Genomic DNA, 23240 nt, shown 5'->3' with positions numbered 1-23240 from the left:
GTGATGTTGAGCTGCCTTCCTGCGCCATAGTAGTTCCTGGGGTGCAGAGATAGTCACAGCACTGTTAAAAAGGGACAAGTAGGACTTTGACCGAGCGATAACGATGGAAGGGTGACATAATTCCAAACTAGGATGATCAGTGACATGGAGGGGAACTTGCAGATGGTGATGTTCCTCTGTTTCAGCTGTCATTATCTATTTATACGAGAGGTCACAGGTTTGGAAGGTGCTGCTGGATAAACCTTGAATTGCTGCAGTGAATCTTACAGATGGTACACACTGATGTCACTGTATATTCATTGTGAAGGGAATGAAACGGTAGATGGGGTATTTTGTCCTGGTTAATGTCAAGCTGACTGTTGAAGTTGTATTCATCCAGACAAGCAGACAAAGTGGCATGCATTACACCAAGGAGTTTGGGCAGACATTCTTAGCCTCCTGCATTCATTCCCTCTACCTGTTCAGGTTATGGTCATTGGTAGCCCTCAGAATGTTGACAGTAGGGAATCAGTAATGCTAATGCCATTGGACATCAAGGATTGATGGTTAGATTCTCTTACTGAAGAAAGTCATTGCCTGGTAGTTATGTGCCACAAAATATTACTTCCCAATTATGAGTCCAACGTGGATATCATGCAGGTCTTGCTGCATATCGACATGGACAGGGACAGTTGCAGTATGCAAACAGTTGTAAATAATCCTGTACAATCATCAGTAAACACCTTGACTTCTGACTTTATGATGGTGGGAAAATCAATGATGAAGCAGCTGAAGATGTTTGGGGTGAGGACAGGTCCCCGAGATATCCTAGACCTGAGATGACGGACCTCCAAAAACTACAACTATCTTTCATTCAGCGGAGAGTTTCCCCCTTGATTCTAACTGATTCCTCAGCAATGGGTTTTTGATACCATACTCAGTCAAACACCACCTGAAGTCAAGGACAGTTATTCTTATCTGAGGTTTAGCTCTTCTGTCCATGTTTGAAATAAGGCAATAATAAGGTCAGTGGGCTAGTGACTGGAGTGGAAATCAAACTAGGTATCAGTGTGCAAGTTAACAAAGTGTGAGGCTGGATGAACACAGCTGGCCAAGCAGCATCTCAGGAGCACAAAAGCTGACGTTTCGGGCCTCGACCCTTCATCAGAGAGGGGGATGGGGAGAGAGTTCTGGAATAAATAGGGAGAGAGGGGGAGGTAGACCGAAGATGGAGAGAAAAGAAGATAGGTGGACAGGAGAGTATAGGTGGGAAGGTAGGGAGGGGATAGGTCAGTCCAGGGAAGACGGACAGGTCAAGGAGGTGGGATGAGGTTAGTAGGTAGGAAATGGAGGTGCGGCTTGAAGTGGGAGGAAGGGATGGGTGAGAGGAAGAACAGGCAAGGGAGGCGGACACAGGCTGGGCTGGTTTTGGGATGCAGTGGGGGAAGGGGAGATTTTGAAGCTTGTGAAGTCCACATTGATACCATTGGGCTGCAGGGTTCCCGAGCAGAATATATGAGTTGCTGTTCCTGCAACCTTCGGGTGGCACAATTGTGGCACTGCAGGAGGCCCATGACGGACATATCGTCTAAAGAATGGGAGGGGGAGTTAAAATGGTTCGCGACTGGGAGGTGCAGTTGTTTATTGCGAACCGAGCAGAGGTGTTCTGCAAAGCGGTCCCCAAGCCTCCACTTGGTTTCCCCAATGTAGAGGTAGCCACACTGGGTACAATGGATACAGTATACCACATGGGCAGATTTGCAGGTGAACATCTGCTTAATGTGGAAAGTCATCTAGGGGCCTGGGATGGGGGTGAGGGAGGTGGTGTGGGGGCAAGTGTAGCATTTCCTGCGGTTGCAGGGGAAGGTGCCAGGTGTGGTGGGGTTGGAGGGGAGTGTGGAGCGAACAAGGGAGTCACGGAGAGAGTGGTCTCTCCGGAAAGCATACAAGGGTGGGAATGGAAAAATGTCTTGGGTAGTGGGGTCGGATTGTAGATGGTAGAAGTGTCGGAGGATGATGCGTTGTATCCGGAGGTTGGTGGGGTGGTGTGTGAGAATGAGGGGGGTAGTCTTGGGGCGGTTGTGGCAGGGGCGGGGTGTGAGGGATGTGTTGCGGGAAATGCGGGAGACGCAGTCAAGGGCGTTCTCGACCAATGCGGGGGCAAGTTGTGGTCCTTGAAGAACTTGGACATCTGGGATGTGCGGGAGTGGAATGCCTCATCCTGGGAGCAGATGCGGCGGAGGCAGAGGAATTGGGAATAGGGGATGGAATTTTTGCAGGAGGGTTGGTGGGAGGAGATGTATTCTAGGTAGCTGTGGGAGTCGGTGGGCTTGAAATAGACATCAGTTTCTAGCTGGTTACTTGAGATGGAGACTGAAGTCCAGGAAGGTGAGTGATGTGTTGGAGATGGCCCAGGTGAACTTGAGGTTGGGGTGGGAGGTGTTGATGAAGTGGATGAACTGTTGGAGCTCCTCTGGGGAGCAAACAGGGTGGCCATGGGTACCTGCATGGGCCCAAGCTATGCCTGCCTCTTTGTAGGTTACGTGGAACAGTCCCTCTTCTGCACCTACACAGGCCCCAAGCCCCCACCTCTTCCTCCGTTACATTGATGACTGTATCGGCACCGCCTCTTGCTCCCCAGAGGAGCTCGAACAGTTCATCCGCTTCACCAACACCTTCCACCCCAACCTCAAGTTCCCTGGACTGACCTATCCCCTCCTACCTCCCCACCTAAACTCTCCTCTCCACCTACCTTCTTTTCTCTCCATCTTCGGTCCGCCTCACCCTCTCCCCATCCCACTCTCTGAAGAAGGGTCTAGGCCCGAAACATCAGCTTTTGTGCTCCTGAGATGCTGCTTGGTCTGCTGTGTTCATCCAGCTTCACACTTTGTTATCTTGGATTCTCCAGCATCTGCAGTTCCCATTATCAGTGTGCAAGTTATTGCTTTTGAGAGACCCATTTCATAGTAGTGTCAATGACCCCTGCTATCACTTTATTGATAATTGAGATTGCGCCGATGACGTAAATGGCCAGGTTCAAATTATCCTACTTTTTATGAACAGGGCAGACCTGGTTAATTTTCCCCACTGTGGGTTCCAGTGTTGCAGCTATACTTGAACAACTTGGTTTGTTTGCAGCACAAAACTTCAGTACTACCGCCAGAATATTGTCAAGGACTTTGGAGTATCCATTGCCTGCAGCCATTTCTTGATACCTCGTGGAGTGGCTGAACTGGTTGAATACCGGCCATCTGTGATGCAGGGGCATCCCTGAACTCTGGAGGAGGAGACAACAGATCATCCACTGACCACTCCTGGCTGAAGCAGGACGCAAATGTTTCAAACATGTCTTTTACACTGACATGCTGGGCTTCTCCGTCACTAAGAGTGGAGATTATTGTGGAGCCTTCTCATCCTGTCAGTTATTTAATTATCCATCACTATTCATGACTAGATGTATCTGATCCATGGAATTGCTTAGCTCTAGCAATTATTTGCTGCTTTTACAGTTTGGCATGCAAGTAGTCCTTCTTTGTAGCCACTCCAGACTGACACTTCATTTTAGGTTATGCTTGATGTTGACTTGCCCTCCTGCACTCTTCACTGAACCAACATTGATTCCCTGGCCTGATGATAATGGTAGGGTGGGAGATATACCAGGCTGTTATATGAAAAATTGTGATCAAATGCAATTCTGCTGCTGTTGAAGAATGAGCAGAAAGTTTCCTTCTCTGTGTTTAACCTACTGCTCATGAGACTTTACTGGCTCCAAAAAAATGTTGAAGACTCTCAAAGCACGTTCTTCCTGATTGTATACAATGGTGTGGACATCTGTTATGGATCTTCCTTTTTGAAGAGACAGGTCAAACCAAGGGATTGTGATGGTGGTGACTGCGATATTGTCTGTAAGGTACTATTTCATGAGTTTGAACATGATTATGTCAAGCTGTTGCTTGACAAGCTTGGAAAACAGAGTTCCCAAATTAGAGATAATCTCTCAGATGTTGAGATAACACAGTGTGCAGCTGGAGGAACAAAGCAGGCCAGGCAGCATCAGAGGGGCAGGAAAGCTGACGTTTTGGATTAGGACCCGAAACATCAATCAGCATTGGCAGTTCTTACTATCTTTCAGATGTTGATATGCATTATCAAAAGACAACTGAAAACAAAAAGGTCAAACCATAAACCATAAATCTAACTAGATAACATCAGTAGTTGCTGGAAAAGCTTAGCAAGTCTGGCAGCATCTGTAAAGAAAAATCAGAGTTTAACGCTTCAGGTCTGTTGGCCCTTCCTCAGAACGCTCTGAGGAAGGGTCACCAGACCAGAAACATTATCGCTGACTTTTCTTCATAGTGGCTGCCAGACCTGCTGAGCTTGGCCAGCAACTTCTGTTTTTGCTCTTGATTTACAGCATCCTCATTTCTTTAAGTTTTTAGATAAAGTCAGTATTTTGGGAATTGACTTCACATCATTACAGTTTTAAATTATATTTTTAGAAGCAGCTTACTTCAGAAAGAGATAAAATAACACCAGAGGTTCTAAGCCAAAGTTTTTGCTCAAGTTCACCATTTGTTAAAACATATATATAATACCTGTTAGTTTTGATAACATGATAGCACAAATGACACTTGCTTCCTTTGTGCGAGCTAGTTTCTTGAACAGATTGTGAAGTTAAACATCAGCTGGATTGTAGCCCTAAAATTCAGTTTGACAAGGGCATACATGTAATCTATCTCACAAATCGAAGGGAAATCATGTGTCTGCACATGGTCTTTTCCACAAAGAGAACAAAAATTGGCTCTGATTCTCTATGAAATATTTGTCTTTTTATCCTTTTAATCAGATGTTAGCTAAGCAAAGGCACTCTCCTCATTCAAGGGGACAGACTGTCAACTCGAGGTTGGCAATTCCAAGTGCCCAAGCATGACATCTTACATTTACATTGCACATTCAACATTATAAAATATCCCAATGCATTTTACAGCAGCGATACAAAAACAAAACGTGGTCATTTCTGCTCACAGCAAATGCATAAGTCAGATGACCAAATGCTTGGTCAAAGAGATAGACTTTAAGGAGTATATTCAAGAAGGAGAAAGACAACTAAAGATGGAGAAAGGTGTAGGGACAGAATTCCTGTGCTTAATGCCAACCTAAGTTGCAAGGTTGGTTATTATTTGGAGGAGAATTGGATAGAGTAGGGCCAAAGGTATGTGACAAATTGCGTTTCCCATACATCTGTACTGGAGCTTCAGCTTTCCAACATAATTGTCAATGATTTAGATGAAAAAATAGACTGTCCTGTGCCAAGTTTTCAAATAATGGTGTGAGAACTGATGATCTACGATTAATTAGTTGATCACACCACAATGCCACTGGATACAAGTGCCGCTTAGAAATGTAAGAAATAGGAGTCTTATTTCTAACATAAGAAGAAATAGACAATTTGGCTCCTGGAACCTACAATGCCATTCATTAAAATCACATTGCGGCCCAAATCTCTCTGCTGCCTGCCTCTCATAACCCTTAAATCACCTATAGACCTGTACATTCAACCTCAACTATATTCAATAACTCAGCCCAAATTGGTCTGCAGGGTAAGGAATTCCATTAAAAGCCTTCTTAAATGGAAGGCACTATATTTTTAAAATTTCCCCACCAGCTCCCAACCCACTCCCCCAAAAACAATGGAGATCAGTCAAGCCACCCTGAATGTTTAAATAAGATCACCTCTCATTCTTCTAAACTCCATATTAAGTAAAGTGGCCAAAAATTGCACACAGTACTCTAGGTGCGGACCCATCAACGCACTGTGCAATTGTGGCAATACATCGCCACTTGATTCCTATTCCTATTCATTTGTCAATTATTCTCACTGAGCACACGGGAAGGCGTTAGTAAGATGTGGACACAGCTGAAGTCCAGTTCCCATCCTCTATCTAGTCAAAGAGACTTCAAATGCTCCTGATGGTTAATCTTCTGGGATACTTTGCCCTTGCCCTAAAATGAGTAAGCATCCTCTGGAGTTGTAAACAGCAAATTTGCAGGTGGGAAGTAATGTACAGAGAAAAAAAGCAATGTAATATAACTATGAGCAAATACCAAATCCAACACACTCACCTGCCCCAAGTATTATGGCACAGTTGACTTCATGAGCATTTTCAAAGCAGAAATTTCAAAATCAAATCTATCATACAAATGGAAAAAGAACTCCCCGCTGGGCACTCTGCTTTACCTGCTTAAATTTGCTTGCAGTCATCTCAGCACATAGATTTACGAATCCTGAGGGGTCCACAAAGACAACTTCAAAGGCCTGGTGAAATTCTCCAAGAGACGGCTGTGAGGACAAAAGATTACAATAAATTAAATCTTAATTAAAATATTTACAATTGGGACTTCTGCACCACTGGCCTCAACCTCAGGCAACCACATTTCCCAGTGACTCAGTAGCGTCATAAAATCCCTACACAGTGAGGAAGCAGGCCATTTGGCCCATCAAGTTCACAATGACCCTCCAAAAACCATCCCACCCAGATCCACCCCCTACACTATCCCTGTAACCCTGCAATCCCCACGGCTATTCTTTGGACTGGGTGAGGAAACCAGAGTACTTGGCAGAAACTCATGCAGACACAGGGAGAACGTGCAAACGCTATAGAGACTGTCAACTGAGGGTGCAATCGAACCTGGTCTTGCTGTTGTGAGGCAGCAGTGCTAACCACTGAGCCATTGCGTCCCTCTACGGTACATTATACATAGTACAAGTTATCAGCTTCCCAAGATTGAAGAAGCTTCAAAATGCCACACGATTTTGTGATTCAAAGCACAAAAACTGAACGATCTGCTGTCAGCACAATGACAAATACTTAATAAAGATCCCTTTTCCAACTTAAAGGATTAATCAAGTTGTGGAAAACAGCTTGTACTATTTCATTATTATATATCTAACATTTTAAAGAGCACTGGCAAAGCATAAAAAGAAACAATTAAAGATCATCTTACCGCTGAGTTGTCAGTATCCCGAGAAAGACTGATGCCATTTTGAGTGAGGTCTGTTACAGCTGAACAAAATTAAAAACCAGAGAAATTAAAGATCACACATCAAACTACAGATAATATGCATTCTATAAGGGAACATAAATAGCAGCTTTTGCTTAGCCAGGTAATCGAAAAGTTCATCTCCACAACATAGGAACAGGAGCAGGCTACTGAGCCTCTCCACCATTCAATGAGATCATTATCAATCTGTGGCCTAACCCCACATACAAGGGTCACTGGATCCAAAACATTAACTCTGATTTCTCTCCACAGATGCTGTCAGATCTGCTGAGATTTTCCAGAAATTTGTTTTTGTTCCATATATATGACCTTTATTCCATATCTCCTAATACCTATCACCTAAAAAATGTATCTATCCAGCTGTAAAATTAGCAACTCATCCTAAATGGACTGCCATTTGTGGAAGAAAGTTACAAACATCTACCACCCTTAATTTGTAGGTGTGCTCTGACATTGATAGGAGAGAGGCAGAAACAACTTTAGAAATGAGTTTGTGTAGTTATTTTCCTTACCAATGTTCTTTTTTACCTCAACACGTTAACTCACATTAGTGTAAAGTTTCTGTTAGGACCCCTCACAAATGGTCATCGTTCAAAAATAAAAAGGTTGGAAGACTCAAATGTGTGCAAGAAGTTCTGGAATCACTCAGAAGATTAGATAGCATGCATGGCGAGCCTCATCCTACTGTGGTGTGAATTTTTCTTTTTCAGATTTAATCATCCACATTGAGAACGTATCATTTTGCCCCACCACTTCCTCATCTTCATGTTGCTCTTTGAAAATATCATAACTTGTGCAAGGCCCAAAGGGACTTTCTTTGGCCCACCATCAATCAAAAGGCAAAAGTGCTGCTTTTTGAGGTTTACACATAAAATCTTATCTTTTTTATGCCACACTCCTGAGAGTTATTTCTGACGTGGAGATGCTGGTGTTGGGCTGGGTGGACAAAGTCAGGAGTCACTTGACACCAGGTTATAGTCGAACAGGTTTATTTGAAATCACAAGCTTTCGGAGTGGCGCTCCTTCATCAGGTGATGACGACAAAGGAGCAGTGCTCCAAGAGCTTGTGATTTCAAATAAACCTGTTCGACTGTAACCTGGCATTGTGTGACTTCTGAAAGTTATTTCAACCAAGGCACATAACACGAGGCACCAGCAACATGCAAGAAAACAGAGGGCTGAGAAGGAAGTGGCAAAGAATGAATTAAATTTAAGATATTTATGCTTTGTTTCATGTTTACTGAAGTCATATCACTTAAGGGGGCAGGGAAGGAAACTGTGTTATACTTATGTAGAATGCTGGTTCTACCTGAATCCAAATCTGGTGCCATGTTTTAGGAATGATGTGAAAGCATTAGAGTTTAAAAAATTCATGAGAAAGGTTCCAGAGACCAGGAATATAAATAGATTGGAGAAGTTGGGGATCTAGCATCTGCAGTTCTTGCTATCTCTTGAAAAAGTTGGGACTGTTTTCCTTGGAGAGAAAAGGTTTGATAGAGGCTTTAAAAATTACGAGGGGTCTGAATGGAGTAAATAGAGAGAAACCGATCCCATTGGTGGCATGACTGAAAAGAAAATGACACAAATACAAGGGAAGTGACAAAAGAAGCAATGATGATGCAAAGAAAAAAAAGTTTTACACACTAAGTTGACAGGAGAGATTCGGATTTTCTGAAAGAAAGAATGAATATGCAAGTGCCAGACAGTGAAATGGCACACATTAAATTGCAACCACGGAGAGTGGGTGCAGACATTATGGGCTACCATAACAATTCTATTAAGTTACATAGTGGGGAATTGGAAACATTAGAAATGTGCAAAGAGAAACACAGCAACCACAGGCTAGTCAGTTTAATTTCAGTGGCGGGTAAATTTCTACAAACAACAATCCTGTACAAAATTTAATAGCTCATTAAGCACATTGGCAAATCCATATGGCTTTCTTTAACCAAAGGAAAATAGTCTACACAGGGTTTATTTTTTGAGATATAACAGAATGGTTTTTGAAGATGAGGCAGGTAATGTGGTGTATGCGTATTTCCAACGGGATTCAATAAAATGCCATACCAACATACCATGAGCAAAGTAATAAAATGAGAGGCTGGATGAACACAGCAGGCCAAGCAGCATCTCAGGAGCACAAAAGCTGACATCAGAGATGAAGGGTCTAGGCCCGAAACGTCAGCTTTTGTGCTCCTGAGATGCTGCTTGGCCTGCTGTGTTCATCCAGCCTCACATTTTATTATCTTGGAATTGTCCAGCATCTGCAGTTCCCATTATCTCTGATACACCATGAGCAAAGTATCTGCTCTTGGAACAAAAGGGACAAGTAGGGAATGTGTACACAATTGAATGACAGGAAACAGAGTATCAGCTAATGGACTATTCAGATTTGAGGAAGACTAGTAGTTGATCTCTCAGGAGTCAGTGCTGGGAATCTTACTCTTCCTATGCAGGATAGAGTATCAAAACGTACACAATATGAAATAACAAAGTATTATAAACTGTGGGGAGGACAAAGCAGAACTTTAAAAGAACACAAGCAAATAGATGAAAAATGGGTGGACAAGTGGCAAATGAAGTCCAACACAGAAACACAGATGAATTTTGATGGTAAAAACATAGGGTGACAATACAAAGGGTACAACTCTAAAAGGGTGCAGGAAGAGAGAGATTTGGGTATAAATGGACATAAGTTATTGAAGGACAGGTTGTGAGAGCAATTAATAAATAACTTACAATTTCTGGGCTTTATTAATGGGGGCACAGAATAAAACAGCAAGGAGGTTATAAAAACAAAATGCTGGAAATCTGAAACAAAATGCAGAAAATGTTGGAGAAACTGAGCAAGTTTGGTAACTTCTGCAGAGAGTAAAGAGTGTTAAATTTTCAAATTCAGTACAATTCTTCGGAAGAAATGGAGAAATTTTCATAAGAACAGTTATACTGGACTTAAAAAGTTAACTATTTTCCTCTCCACAAATGCTGCCAGACTGAGCTTCTCCAGCATTTTCTGTACTTGCAGCCAACAGGTTATGCTGAACTTATTTCAGACATTTCGTTTTAGCCTCCAGTTTTAGATACTGTGCTTTAAAAAAAAATATGAAGACACTGGGGAAAGACAGCACAGAAAATATTCATGAGAATGATTCAGTTGTGAGAATAGGTTGGCGAGTTCAAAACTGTTTTCCTTCGAGACAACTACTGAGATAAGACTTTATGGAGGCATTCAAAATTGTGAGGTATCTTGATGCCATGGATAGGGGGAAGCAGTTCCCATTCATGAAAGAATTAAAAACAAGAGGGTAGGGACTTAAAGTTATTGGTACAACAAGCTACAATGACATGACATAGCCTGACAATGTGGTGCAGACGGATTCAATAGGGAAGTAGACTGTTATTTAAAAAGAAGAATGCACAGGGTTAAGGGGAGAAGGCCCTAGAATGGCACCAGATGAATTTCTCAGAGAAATGGTACAGATATGATGGGACTGAGCTGCCTCCTTCCATGCTGTAATAATTCTATGAACTTGCACACTTGTTTATTATTCAAGGATAAGGGAGAATCTAGTCAGAATGAAATGTTGTCGAAGTGGGAGCTTCCATTCTTCAAGGTCATACTGGCTTCCAAACTAGGAGCAAAGAACTGCTCAGGTTGTTCTTACTGAGAAATCAAGACATAATAGGAACCACAATGCTGGTCTAAGTCCAAAAAATCAAATAAATTTGTTGTTATCTGTTAAGTGGAGACTTTAACTGGAGAAATTAGAGAACAACTTACCCAAGAACTGAAGAACGTTACGCAGCACCTGGTATCCACTCATCATTTTGTTCAGTCTATGCTTAGAAAGCAAATACGCCACCAACATCGAAGCAGTAAATCCACCAAAGCAACCATAACCCTAATGGAAAAGGAAAAAGGCTGGTACACTTTTGAACTAATTTTTAACTGAATTAAACGTAGAGCTATCACTTATTAATGATAAAATAAATGCTTAATGGTATAAAATTGAACTCAAAAGGCTACAGATGTCAAAGTCTTAATAAAATGCAGCTTACAGTGACCAGCATATTGCCTAGATTTTCAAAATGAAGGCTCAAATCAACGTATTATTAATGACAATGTTATATTGAAATTGCAGATAATTTAGCTTAGATTTTATTAAACATAGTTCTGAACTAACATACAATCATGAACATACAGGAGACAGGTCTTGAAGAAGCAAAAGCCTTACTACCAACCAATAAATGTTTTATTACAACACCAAACCTATGATGACAATACTAAAATTCAACACAGAACAGTGAAAAGTTTAGAGATAATGGGAACTGCAGATGCTGGAGAATCCAAGATAACAAAGTGTGGAGCTGGATGAACACAGCAGGCCGAGCAGCATCTCAGGAGCACAAAAGCTAAAAGGTTTGTGTAAAACCACTGAAGTGCAGACACGTACCTTGTTCAACGCCCTCTGTTTAAGCCATACTTTCAGAATTCCAATTCCATCTTTCATTCCAGGGAATTCAGCAGCAGCATTAAAGAGAAAATGAAGATGCTGCTCCATCACCAGATCAATGAGAATGCTATTATTATAGTGAGGCGTAGCAGGCTCATCATTTCCTGAAAATACAAATAATCTCTATAACCTCACTTGAGCCAAAAGATGCACTGGCTCTTGTCTGTTTTTGTGAAGGCAGTGCCGAGCATGTAATACTATCCAGGCTAGAGAAATACAAAAAGTAGAAAGAAACAAAAAAATGAGCCAGACTGCAGCAGGGCCATTCGGAAGCCAAAAATGTGTGGGTTGTCAGAAGCCATCACTGTGGCTGTAATGGGACTGCAGCTACAGACAGGGAACATAAAGCAGAGCAACAGAACAAAAGGCAACAAAAACAAAGTTGCTGGAAAAGCTCAGCAGGTCTGGCAGCATCTGTGAAGAAGAAAAGAGAATTAACATTTCGGATCCAGTGACCCTTCCTCAGAACGCTGGAGCTGAAACGTTAACTCTGTTTCATCCTCCACAGATGCTGCCACACCTGCTGAGCTTTTCCAACAACTTTGTTTTTGTTACTGATTTACAGCATCTGCAGTTCTTTTGGTTTTTATTTAGAACAAAAGGTAAATTAGCCTTTTGGCACCATAAGATATTCTTTTGCCTGAGCACATTCGGTGGCAGTAATCTTCATGAGAGATTGCTGCAATGGGAGGCTATAATACATCGAAATAAATGTATTACAAAATGTAAATCCTAAGCTGCTGGTATCTCTCACAGTGCACTCATCCTACTGGAGCAGACAGGTTATGAGTATCATGGAGGTCCTAGTTCCAGTAAGAAAATTTTTTTCAATGACCTTAATTGGCTCCCAATGATGCCAAGTAAGTTGCTGTCATCCAGAGAGGACGTGTTTGGGAAAAATCACAAGAAACGGCACGGTGGCTCAGTGGTTAGCACTGCTGCCTCACAGCACCAGGGACTCGGATTCAATTCCAGCCTCGGGTGACTGTCTGTGCAGAGTTTGCACACTCTCCCTGTGTCTGCGTGGGTTTCCTCCGGGTGCTCCAGTTTCCTCCCACAGTCCAAAGATGTGCAGGCGAGGTGGATCGGCCATGCTAAATTGCCCATAGTGTTCAGGGGTGTGTGGGTTATAGGGGGATGGGTCTGGGAAGGATGCTTCAAGGGGTGGTGTGGACTTGTTGGGCCAAGGGGCCTGTTTTCACACTGTAGAGAATCTAATCTATTCTTAAAAAAAAGACAGAAATGCACTGGGAGGTAGTCCCAGCACTTTTTGTTTTGAGTTGACACCCCCTTACCAGATCCACCCACCAACTAAGGGGCTTGGAAAATACAACCCAAAGATTCAAATGCATCATATTTACCTTTCATCTTAAAACTTTGACAAACTAATGTGGCTTTTCTCTTTCAGGAATGAAAACAACTAATTTATTTTTGTTGCCATTGAAACTTCTACGAACAAATAGCTCATTAGCAAATAGCATACTGCATGGAATCAAGTCTGGCAAAGAAAGCCTGGTTCAGAGCTGAGTCACCTTTGAGGGTCAATAGAATATTATATATTACATAGTAAATTGGTGCCAAAATTCAAATTAAATTGGACCATCAGGTACTACTGCTGATTCACATTATGAGAATAATGGAGTAAATTGGGGTTCCACTAGAATGACATGACAGCCCCACTGCAATTACCGGCAACTAAACGTTGCAGTCTGCTGTGGAAATAGAAAAGATCTGAGGTAATCAGACAGATTAAATAAGGATAAAGGTCATTAAATGAACAATGCCAAGCTTTATAAATATTTCAATCATTTAGCATTTTTTTTCCAGAAGTTATCAGAGTGACGACCTGTCTAAAACAGCAGAGGCAAGACAAGAACACGGAATGCATTAAAATTTTTTCCCTTAACGTAGCCAGAGGAATAACAGTTGCTTTCTGATCCTACAGGTTAATCCATGATGGGAAGAAAGCATAAACTAGTAGTAGATTGGTAATTCCATAGACCATGAAAATAACTGACATAACACAGAGGAAGACAGTGCACAAACATTGGGGAAACACCTTGGATGAACAGCATCTCTAAATCATTGAGGAGCAACAGCCCACACATCTCTGAGCATGAAATAAGATGCTGAGCAACATGACCATCTGTCCTTCGATTCTACACAAGCACAGCTTCTGCAAGACTCCTTCCTAGGGACTCTTCCTGCAACTTCCCCGCCACGTAGCAGAACACTGAAAACAAAGTACAACTAATTCTCCCCTGCTATGAATAGGAGTCAAATCAGAGACCAATCCCTGCCTCATTTCCATTACACAAAATACCTGACATCCTATCAGGCACCTCAGCCTGATTCAAAAAATGTCATAACCAAATACATTTGAAATCATACAGTGTTAGTTTGTAGACAAATTTCATACTGAATTTGGACACAGGAAAACCTCACCAATAGCAAATGAAATAGATGATCAATTAATTTGTACTGATGCTTTTGATGGGTTTCCAATATTTCCATTAATGCTGGTCAGGAAACCAGGAAAATAAACTGCATTTGGTCTCTAAGGTGCATCTATCTGAACTGAAACTGGGCCCCAAATAACATCTCATCTCAAAGGTGGCATTTCTCACATGAGTAACACCTCTGTACTGCCCTGAAGTGCATTTTAGAAAGAGAAATCTGGATTGTTCAGAAATCTTTAATGTTTAAGAAAGAGTATAAATGCATTGGAAGCAGTTTAGAGACGGTTTACTAATCTAATACCTGGAATGAGAGGGTTCTCTAAAAGGCAAATAGTGGACAGACTGGGTTTGCATCTGCCAAATTTTAGGGTAGAAAGAGGCAACTCGATTGAAACTTATAAAATACCAAGAGGTCTTAACAGGGAAAATGTTGAAAAGGCGTTTCCTCATGAGAAAATCTTGGAACAGAAGTTAAAAATAAGGAACCATCCATTTAAAACAAAGATGAAGCAGAGGTGAATGGGTTCTTGCTAAGCTAGGGGTGAAATGCTCTTGGGGTGAGCAGGATTGTGGATTTGAGGTTAGAACCAGATCAGCCACGATCTTATGAAATGGCAAAGCAGGTTCAAAATACTGAATGCTTTTCGTTCATTTATTTGAACACAATTTATTATTAACTTTACTAGGAAACACCACATATAAGGAATCAACATTTGAGATGTTTAGCAGAAAGAATACTGCAGGAGATTCAAACTGGCTAACAGCTAAAATACCATCTAGTGAGTGGCTAACATGCCTCAGCTTTCTCCATCAGTTCACATATCTGAGCTTTGGTCAACAATTAACATTACTGAGCTTTGGTGGTTTGACTTAGTCTTTCATTCATTGGCATTCTTGGCGTTATGGTATCTCATTATCTAATCAGACTTTAATAAACTTAGTTTCTTCCTTTGATGCCAAATTCATCTCCACAAAGCCCACATGTGCCCATAGTTTCAATCTGCTTTTCTATTGCTTAATCTCTTCAAAACACCTTGCATTAAGGATAACAGAAAACTGAAACACAAAGATTTACAGGTCAGCTCATGATGATCCTGAGGTGCAATCTCCCTCTCATTCTTACAGCTTTTTGTCTATTTTCTATTATCGGGTACTTTAGAAAGACCAAATGCACAGCTTCGTAAGTTTACTGCTTCCTCAAAATATCCTCATGACTTCTAATCGAGGACCAACCTTTGTCCCCCAAAAACTAAAATTGTGTAGCTCAATATCTCAATCTCAAGCAATCAAAACTATCATTTGATCATATTCAAATTATCTATTTATCTCTGTTAGTCATCACCTACGGTAATATTCTGCAAAGTCCTACTCAATCAATCATATTTGCTTTTCAATGTTAAAAAAGACAATACCTGAGAGGTAAAAAGCTAACTGCAGCATTATGTAAACATGACAGTAGGGTTGGTGGATGGAAAAAGATACTCATTACAGCACAAACCTTCCTGAGTAGATGCTTTCTCCAAAAACCATGAAACACGAACGTTATTTCTGTTTGGATGAAAACGACTCAATTTGAAGAAAGATGCAGGAGCACAAGGATGAAGTCTTACAGTTACCAGTTTCTCATCTTTACCTAGATTCAGAGGATAAACGGTGTCAAAAATGCCAGTCATGAAAATACACATTAGTGACTTAATGGATGCATTTTATCCTTTAAACGGGAGGGGACAGCACCTGGAATTTCCACTAGGTTGTATGTAAATTAATCAAATCAGCACAAAAAACATTTTTCTCAAGAGCTACATGCAGTATAACTGGAATTTCCACAATCATTCATGTACGTTTGAGAAAACATACACTGTGGAAGAATCAAGCCTGGCTACGCCCCAAAATTGAATTAAGTGCCATTGGGATTTTCCAGTATTGCTTGTGATCCTTAAAGGAAGATCTAATTTTAAAAAAGACAACGATACCACTAAGATCATTTTAAAAGCCGGTAAACACAACCTTTTAACTTACTAAGAAATCGACGACTTCTTTTGTTCATTCATTGGATATAGCATTTATTGCCTATTACTAATTGCTCAGTGGGCAGTTAAGAGTCAACCAAATCGTTGTGGGTTTGGAGGAACATACAGACCAAACCAGGTGAGGATGATACATTTTCTCCACAAAAAGACATTAGTAAGCCAGAAGAGTTTTTACAATAATTATTATTTGGTCACCATTTGACTAGCTTTCTATTGAATTCCAATTTCACCATTTTTTAAAAAATTCACTTGTGGGAGTCACTGGCTAGGCCAGCACATATTTCCCAACTGTAGTTGCCCGTGTGAGCTGCCGCCTTGAACCACCACAGTCCATGTGCTGTTGGCAAGCTTTTAGGGAGGGAATTCCAGGATTCTGACCCACCAACAGTAAAGGAACAGCAATACATTTCCAAGGCAGGAGGATAAGTGGCTTGAACGGGAACTTTCAGGTGGTGGTTTTCCCGTGAATTGGCTGTCATTGTCCTTCTAGATGGAAGCAGTTGTGGGTTTGGAAGGTGCTGTGTGAAAAGATCTGGTGGATTTCTGCAAAGCATCTTGTAGGCAGTATACACTGCTGTTAATGAGCATCAATGGTGGAGGGAGTGGAAGTTTGTGGATGTGGGGTGCTTTGTATTGGATGTCCTAGCCTCTGACTGGCTCATATAGTCACTGTGTTTATGTGGTGAGCCCAGTTGAGTTTCTAGTCAAAGGTAGCAGAAGGATGTTGATATCAGGAAATTCAGTGGAGGTAACTCAAAGGGCAGTGGTTGGATACTCTCTTATTGGAGTTGGTCATGCCTGGTGCGAATATTACTTGCCACTTGTCAGCCCAAGGCTGGATATTGTCCACATTTTGTCACATTTAAACATGGACTGCTTCAGTATCTGGGGAGTCACACAAATGGTGCTGAACCTTCATCAACAATTATCCCCACATCTGATCCTAAAATGGAGGGAAGGTCATTAACGGAACAAATAAAGATGACTGGGCCGAGGACACAACCCTGAGGAACCCCTGCAGAGATGCCGTGGAGTTGAAATGACTGACCGCCAATAACCACAACCATCTTCCTACGGATCAGGTATAACTCCAATTTACCCAGATTCCCTTTGACTCCAGTTTTGCCAGGGCTCCTTTAAGCCACATTTAGTCAAATGTAGCTTTGACCAAGAGATGATGACACACTGCCGCTGCCTCCTTTAATGTACACCAATAATTAGCAAATGGTGGTTTATTTCTTTTTAAAAAGTCATTTTCAGTTATTTGGAATTACATTGCTCAGGACTTTGATTAAATGGCATTCTTTTTTTAAGCAATCAGTACACGAAATTACCACAAATATATGGAGCATTTTTAAAGCAATTCTTTTTCATATTACTTGATAAAATAGTGCCCTATTGAATTGATTCAGCACAGAATGGGCATTTGAAGATATGCAAAAGTGTGGAAACTGGAGAAGAAAGAAACTCTTCTCTAAACTAGTGTAATTTTGGGCATAAATGGTAAATAATATGCTGATTACTCCAAAAATAGAAATTTTACCCTGAAGGTAGTTTCTATTCCATACAGTTACTGATAAGAAAAGGGGCAAAGGGGATGTATTTTTCTGAATTTCCTATCCTTGTAAAAGTTATAAAATACATCACACCGGTGACACAGAGACAAGGCAATCTCTAAACACTAAGTCATAAGCATGGTCAATCCACAAACTGTCAGAGATTCTCTTTCTCTTTCCAGGAGAATGTGGTGGTAAATTCATCCAAAATTTCATTTAATATAGAGAAATTCTGAAAAGGAAACAAAAAAATGCTTTTGAGGGCACCATTCACAGTCTCAGGATATCCCAAAGTGCTTCAAAGATAATAACAGATCTTTTGAAATATAATCACACATGTAATACTGGAAATCATCGCCAAGTTGTAGTCAGCAGCCAGAGAACTGAGCTATTATAGTGGGATTGGTTGAAGGATAAATTCTGCTCAAGACATCAGGAAAACACTCCTACGCTTTTCAAACAGTGCTAAGAGACAAACTGACTGCATCAAAGTGTCATATAAATGCAAGTTTAAGTTGTTTCTGTACCCAGAAAACACTTTTAAAATGTACTCACGTTACAGGCAAATGCAGCAATTTGTACAAAGCTAGGTTATACAAAGCATTTTGAGGTGAATACCTCATTATTTTGCTCCTCATGAAATTGAGAAGTAATAAACATTAGTCTAACCACCAGGGCAAGTGCCTAGTCACAGAAATTCATAACTTAGTTCTGATGTGACCAAAAGCCTTAATTGCAGCCTCTATATTGCATTTCGTAAGTCCTTTGTTGTGAGTCACTTCTTTTCCCTCATGAGTCAAAAAAATTGTGGGTGCCAAAGCAAAATAGTGGGAATGTTGAAATTCAAAATGCAAACAATGCTGGTAAATACTCGGCAGGTCATGGAGCACTTTTGGAAAGAGGAATCAGGTTTAAGTTTCACTATTTCTCAGCAAGTTCTAATGAAAGGTCATCAAACTGCAACTTAAATGCAATTTTTCTCTCAACAAATGGTGCTTGGCCTTCATATTTTCTGTTTATGTTTCACTGTGGGTTCAAACCTTACTAGAGATTTGTGGCAATCTAGGCTAACATTTCATCAAGGAGTAATGGAGAGTTCTACTGTACCCAATGCTATTGTTTAGGTACAATATTAAACTTAATTTGCCCCTCAAGGGCCACTAGTGTTCCATTGTGTCACAGTTGTTGTTTTGATGATATTTACACCCAAAGCATTAACTTGTCTGTTTTTGACATAGATGGTGACTGATTTATTGCCCGCTTCCAGCATTTGCTGCTTTTGATTTTGGTCATCAATTTCGTATAATTTGTTCATATCATTCCAAGGAGCCTCAGACCAAATTACTAACACAGATTCTTTGGGAGTACTGACCTCTGATGTTCACCACAATGAAATGCAGCTGATACCAGTTTATATTAGTACGTATAAAATTGACGTTTTCAGGTCCGCTAGTGGCACACTGGTAGTATCCTATCTCTGGACTAGGAAGCCCAGGTTCAAATCCCACCTGCTCCAGAGGTGCGTATAAACATCTCTGAACAGGTCGATTAGAAAAATAGGTTTAATTAAATAAAACAAAATATACACTTAAAACAGAAAAGGCGGCAGTGTGCATTTAGCACTTTACATGTTCTGGGGATATCCATTTATAAGCAAAGAAAAGTGAGATACCAGGGACCAGTGAAATCATACCCTAAGTATTGAGGTCACCACCATCAGTGGGGGCGGGGGGGAAAGATTTGGAGAAAAACATCATCGTTCAGCAAAGGCTAAATAATTACAAATGTACATTAATATCAATGAAGGACCTTTGTAACCCATCAAGAACTTTGGTGTAGGACTTAATATTATTACAGTAAATACCACCAATGTTGTGACATGCACACATTTGGACTGCTTCTACACACCTCTCTCCTCTCCATTGCCCCACAACCACCAATAGCACCTGTTAAACTCTCAAAAATATGTTACAACAATCAGGTCATAATCGTAGCTCAACACCACTACAAAATAATTACACTTCCAAATTTGTTCACGAGTGAACCTGAAACATTCTGATGCAATATATGCAATTAACTCTTGTCTGAATACTTTGTTGTTCAGAAAGACAAAGACAATCAGATCAGCCATGTGTTACTGTTCTCAGGAGAGATCACATCAACCTTCATGAGTCTGTCCTGATAAGTGTCCAATGTAAAATGAGGCCAGGCTTAGTTCTCTGGTCCCATCAGATGGGAACACATTGATTTTACATGGGACGTAGTTACTTTACGATCTTAAAAGCAAGCTGCGATTTGTGCTAACTGGCCACTTGTGCATTTACATCTTCCCGTTTTAATGCAACATAACGGCTATTCCATGACAACCTTTCTATAAAACAACAGACCTTGTGGAGATAGATACAAAATTGGCTTCAAGTGGTTGCTATTGAAGTAGCCAAATTTTACACATCCAAAGAGTTCATTCTTGGATAAATGACAGGCAATGTGAGCCAGGTAGAGTGCACGCTTCCTGAGGTAACGCTGGTTAAGGTTGTCCTTAGCTTGGAGGATTTCCTGAAATGAGAAAGTTCAGGGTCATCTTGGAAATTATCCCATTCCTCAGATTCCAACTACATCAGTCTACTTTCCTTCATTCCTTATGCCTGTTTTTGAATTTCATTATGCCATGTCAAAAGGTGCCCATCATAACTGAAAATAGTGGGATTTTAATAGCAACCTTGAAACAAATTCATTCCTTACATCAACAAGCTAAGAGATGCATTCATGTAGCATCCAGTGCAAATTGCTCCTCAGCAGTCTACACCTTCATTCTCACTGAAAACTGCACAGAATAAGCTTCCTCAGCAGTTACAAAATGTGACAGACCAATGAGGGCAATTCTGGAACTTGAGTCCTCAAATTGAGTTTCAGTGTCCTGTCACTGCATAGTGAAATTGATTAAGTTTTATCTTGCAATTGATAATCAATTATCTTACCTCTCTAACCCCTCACTTCCATTTAAAAAATAAATTGTACATCTCATTACCTTAAGTAGATGATACCTCAAAATGATGAAATTAGGTTCAATTCTGTCAGCTGAATAATTTAATCCAATAGCACAACCATTTATGCTGCTAAATAAAATTCAAAGTAACTGCAGACGCTGTAAATCAGGAACAAAAACAAAGTTGCCAGAAAAGCTCAGCAGGTCTGGCAACATCTGTGAAGAAAAAAAACCCAGAGTTAACGTTTTGGTTCCAGTGACCCTCAGAGTTCTGAGAAAGGGTCACCAGACTCGAAACGTTAACTTTTTTTCTTCACAAATGCTGCCAGGGCTGCTGAGCTTTTCCAACAACTTTGTTTTTCTTTGTGCTGCTAGTTTTCTTTTACCAATTGATCTACAATACCCACTTCAAAGGGCAAAATGATCTATTTTACACTCCTAAGTCCACTTGCCACAGGAGGCATGTTTAACAGTGAATTAAAACATCGCTCTCTAAACCACTAAGACTCTGACTGTCTTTTAACGGACATGCTAAAACTCAAGGCCTTATGTTAGCTAGGAAGGTGGCATTGTGAACAAAAAGAGAGGATTTTGGAATAACAGTTACACCTAGACCATGAAGGGCCAAATAGGTCTCAAGATACATCTTGAAAGAGTTAGAATTGGATACTTACTTCAATAAAACAAATGATCATTTTTCTAGAACATGCAAAGCAAATGTGACTACCATCTTTTCTAGAAACATTTTAGAATAAGCCAATTGACTTAGTGTGAGATCAGAATGACTTTAAATTGATATCAACAACTGAAGCAAAAACAGAACATCATGAATCAGTTTCAAATGTGCACAGGAAATAACAATAAAGCACATATACCAAACGTCACCTTTCTAAAACAAAACCAAAGAAATGTGGATGCTGGAAATCCAAAACGAAAAGAGAAACAGAAATTGCTGGAGAAACTCAGCAGGTCTGGCAACATCTGTGGAGAGAAAGCAGAGTGAACATTTTAGGTCCAGTGACCAGTTATGAAGAAGGGACACTGGCCCCAAAACGTTAACTTTGCTTTCTCGCTGAAGATGCTGCCAGACCTGCTCAGTTTTCTCAGCTATTTCTGCTTCTGTCACCTTTTAAATTTCATCTCTCCTGTCATTGTGTCAGAGATATGCAGCTCAACAACAGACCCTTTGGTCCAAGTCATCCATGTCGAACAGATATCCTAAATAAACCTCGTCCCATTTGCCAGCATTTGGCTCATATGCATCTCAACCCTGCCTATTCATATACCCAAACAGATACCTTTTAAAATGTTGTAATTGTACTAGGCTCCACCACTTCCTCCAGTAGCTCATTCCATATGTGCACCACCCTCTGCATGAGAAAGTTGCCCCTCAGATCTCTTTTAATCTTTTCCCTCTCACCTTAAACCTATGCTCTCTAGTTTTGGACTACTCCTTCTTCCCACCCCCCCCCCCCTCCCCCCCACCACCCCACACCAGGGAAACAACCTTTTCTACATAGATGTCAGATGAAGCTCAATCAGCTACTCTTAACAAATGGGAGTTCTCGATTGACCTCAGTTTATAATGCTTCCACATTTTGTATTACCTGTGAACAGTGAAATTATCCCCTGTACATTCATTCATTCATCAGGAAGAGCAAGGGCCCCAATACAGATACCTGGCAAATTCGCAACAAAACCTCCTCTAGCTTGAAAAAGATCTATTGCCTATTATTCTGTGCTTTAAAATGCAAATCCCCTTCACAGCCCCAATCAGCCCTTCACTATTTTGTTCTTTTTTCCAATATTGAAGCTCACTATAGTTCACATCACTTAGCTGAATGAGAACAGTGATATCATCCAATATGACATAGATCACTTAGAATTTGTGTCATGTGATGTCTGCAGACCCAACTCTGAGGGCCTGTAGCTTCAGCAACAGAAACAGTCAAGGTTCATTTGTTAAAAAAACAATGAAGCCATGAAAATTGAGAACAGCTCATTGAAACTGTTAAAGCCTAGTCACCTTTAAAGATTCCAAAGCCTCAGCCTTCAACAATCCAATTCCCTCCCCAAAGGTATTGTGAGCCAACCCACAGTAGGTGGAATGCAGCAAATCAAGAAGGATGGTCACCACCATCTTCTCAAGGGCAACTTGGGTTTGGGCAATATACGCTGGCCAGCCAGCACACCCACGTCCCAAAAATGGAATTTTTTAAAAATCCAGATGTCTATGCAAAGGAAATCTAAATATGCTTGCTCGCAGGAAGAGTATGCATTCTATGACAGCAATTTAATCTCTGTCCCCTTGGAAGTGAATTCAGTGCTATGGAGGGGGCCACATTATCACGCAGGTAGGGGCAGAGTGAGGGGTGTGTGCACATCTGCATGTGCGTCTGTGTGGGATGGGGGTCAGTAAGATACAGAAGTGGAGAGAACACAACAAGCAAACCCAGCCAGGGTAACTAACAGAAGAGATAACAAGGTGTAGAGCTGGATGAACACAGCAGGCCAAGCAGCATCAGAGAAGCAGGAAGGCTGGCAATTCAGGCCTAGGCCCTCCTTCAGAGTTTGTCTGAAAAAGAGATCTGAGGGGCCCAAAATGTCGGCTTTCCTGCTCCTCTGATGCTGCTTCATCCAGCTCTACACGTTGT

General features: G+C 41.0%; 1 protein-coding gene across 1 annotated transcript in view; it reads right to left on the bottom strand.

The window, feature by feature from the left end:
• The window catches only part of nol6 (nucleolar protein 6 (RNA-associated)), a 140918-nt gene that overhangs the window by 80987 nt on the left and 36691 nt on the right, over positions 1 to 23240 (bottom strand). Inside the window, exons 5-10 of the mRNA XM_048538913.1 lie at positions 19988 to 20156; positions 15513 to 15647; positions 11496 to 11659; positions 10823 to 10943; positions 6985 to 7043; positions 6218 to 6319 (exon numbers count right to left, since the gene is read on the bottom strand). Coding sequence (XP_048394870.1) covers positions 6218 to 6319; positions 6985 to 7043; positions 10823 to 10943; positions 11496 to 11659; positions 15513 to 15647; positions 19988 to 20156 — 750 coding nt within the window. The remainder of the gene's footprint in view (positions 1 to 6217; positions 6320 to 6984; positions 7044 to 10822; positions 10944 to 11495; positions 11660 to 15512; positions 15648 to 19987; positions 20157 to 23240) is intronic.

This window comes from Stegostoma tigrinum, chromosome 1 (assembly GCF_030684315.1).
Source record: "Stegostoma tigrinum isolate sSteTig4 chromosome 1, sSteTig4.hap1, whole genome shotgun sequence".
Classification (NCBI taxonomy): domain Eukaryota; kingdom Metazoa; phylum Chordata; class Chondrichthyes; order Orectolobiformes; family Stegostomatidae; genus Stegostoma; species Stegostoma tigrinum.
The sequence above is the reverse complement of the archived record's forward strand: the minus strand, read 5'-3'. Positions and strand labels throughout refer to the sequence as shown.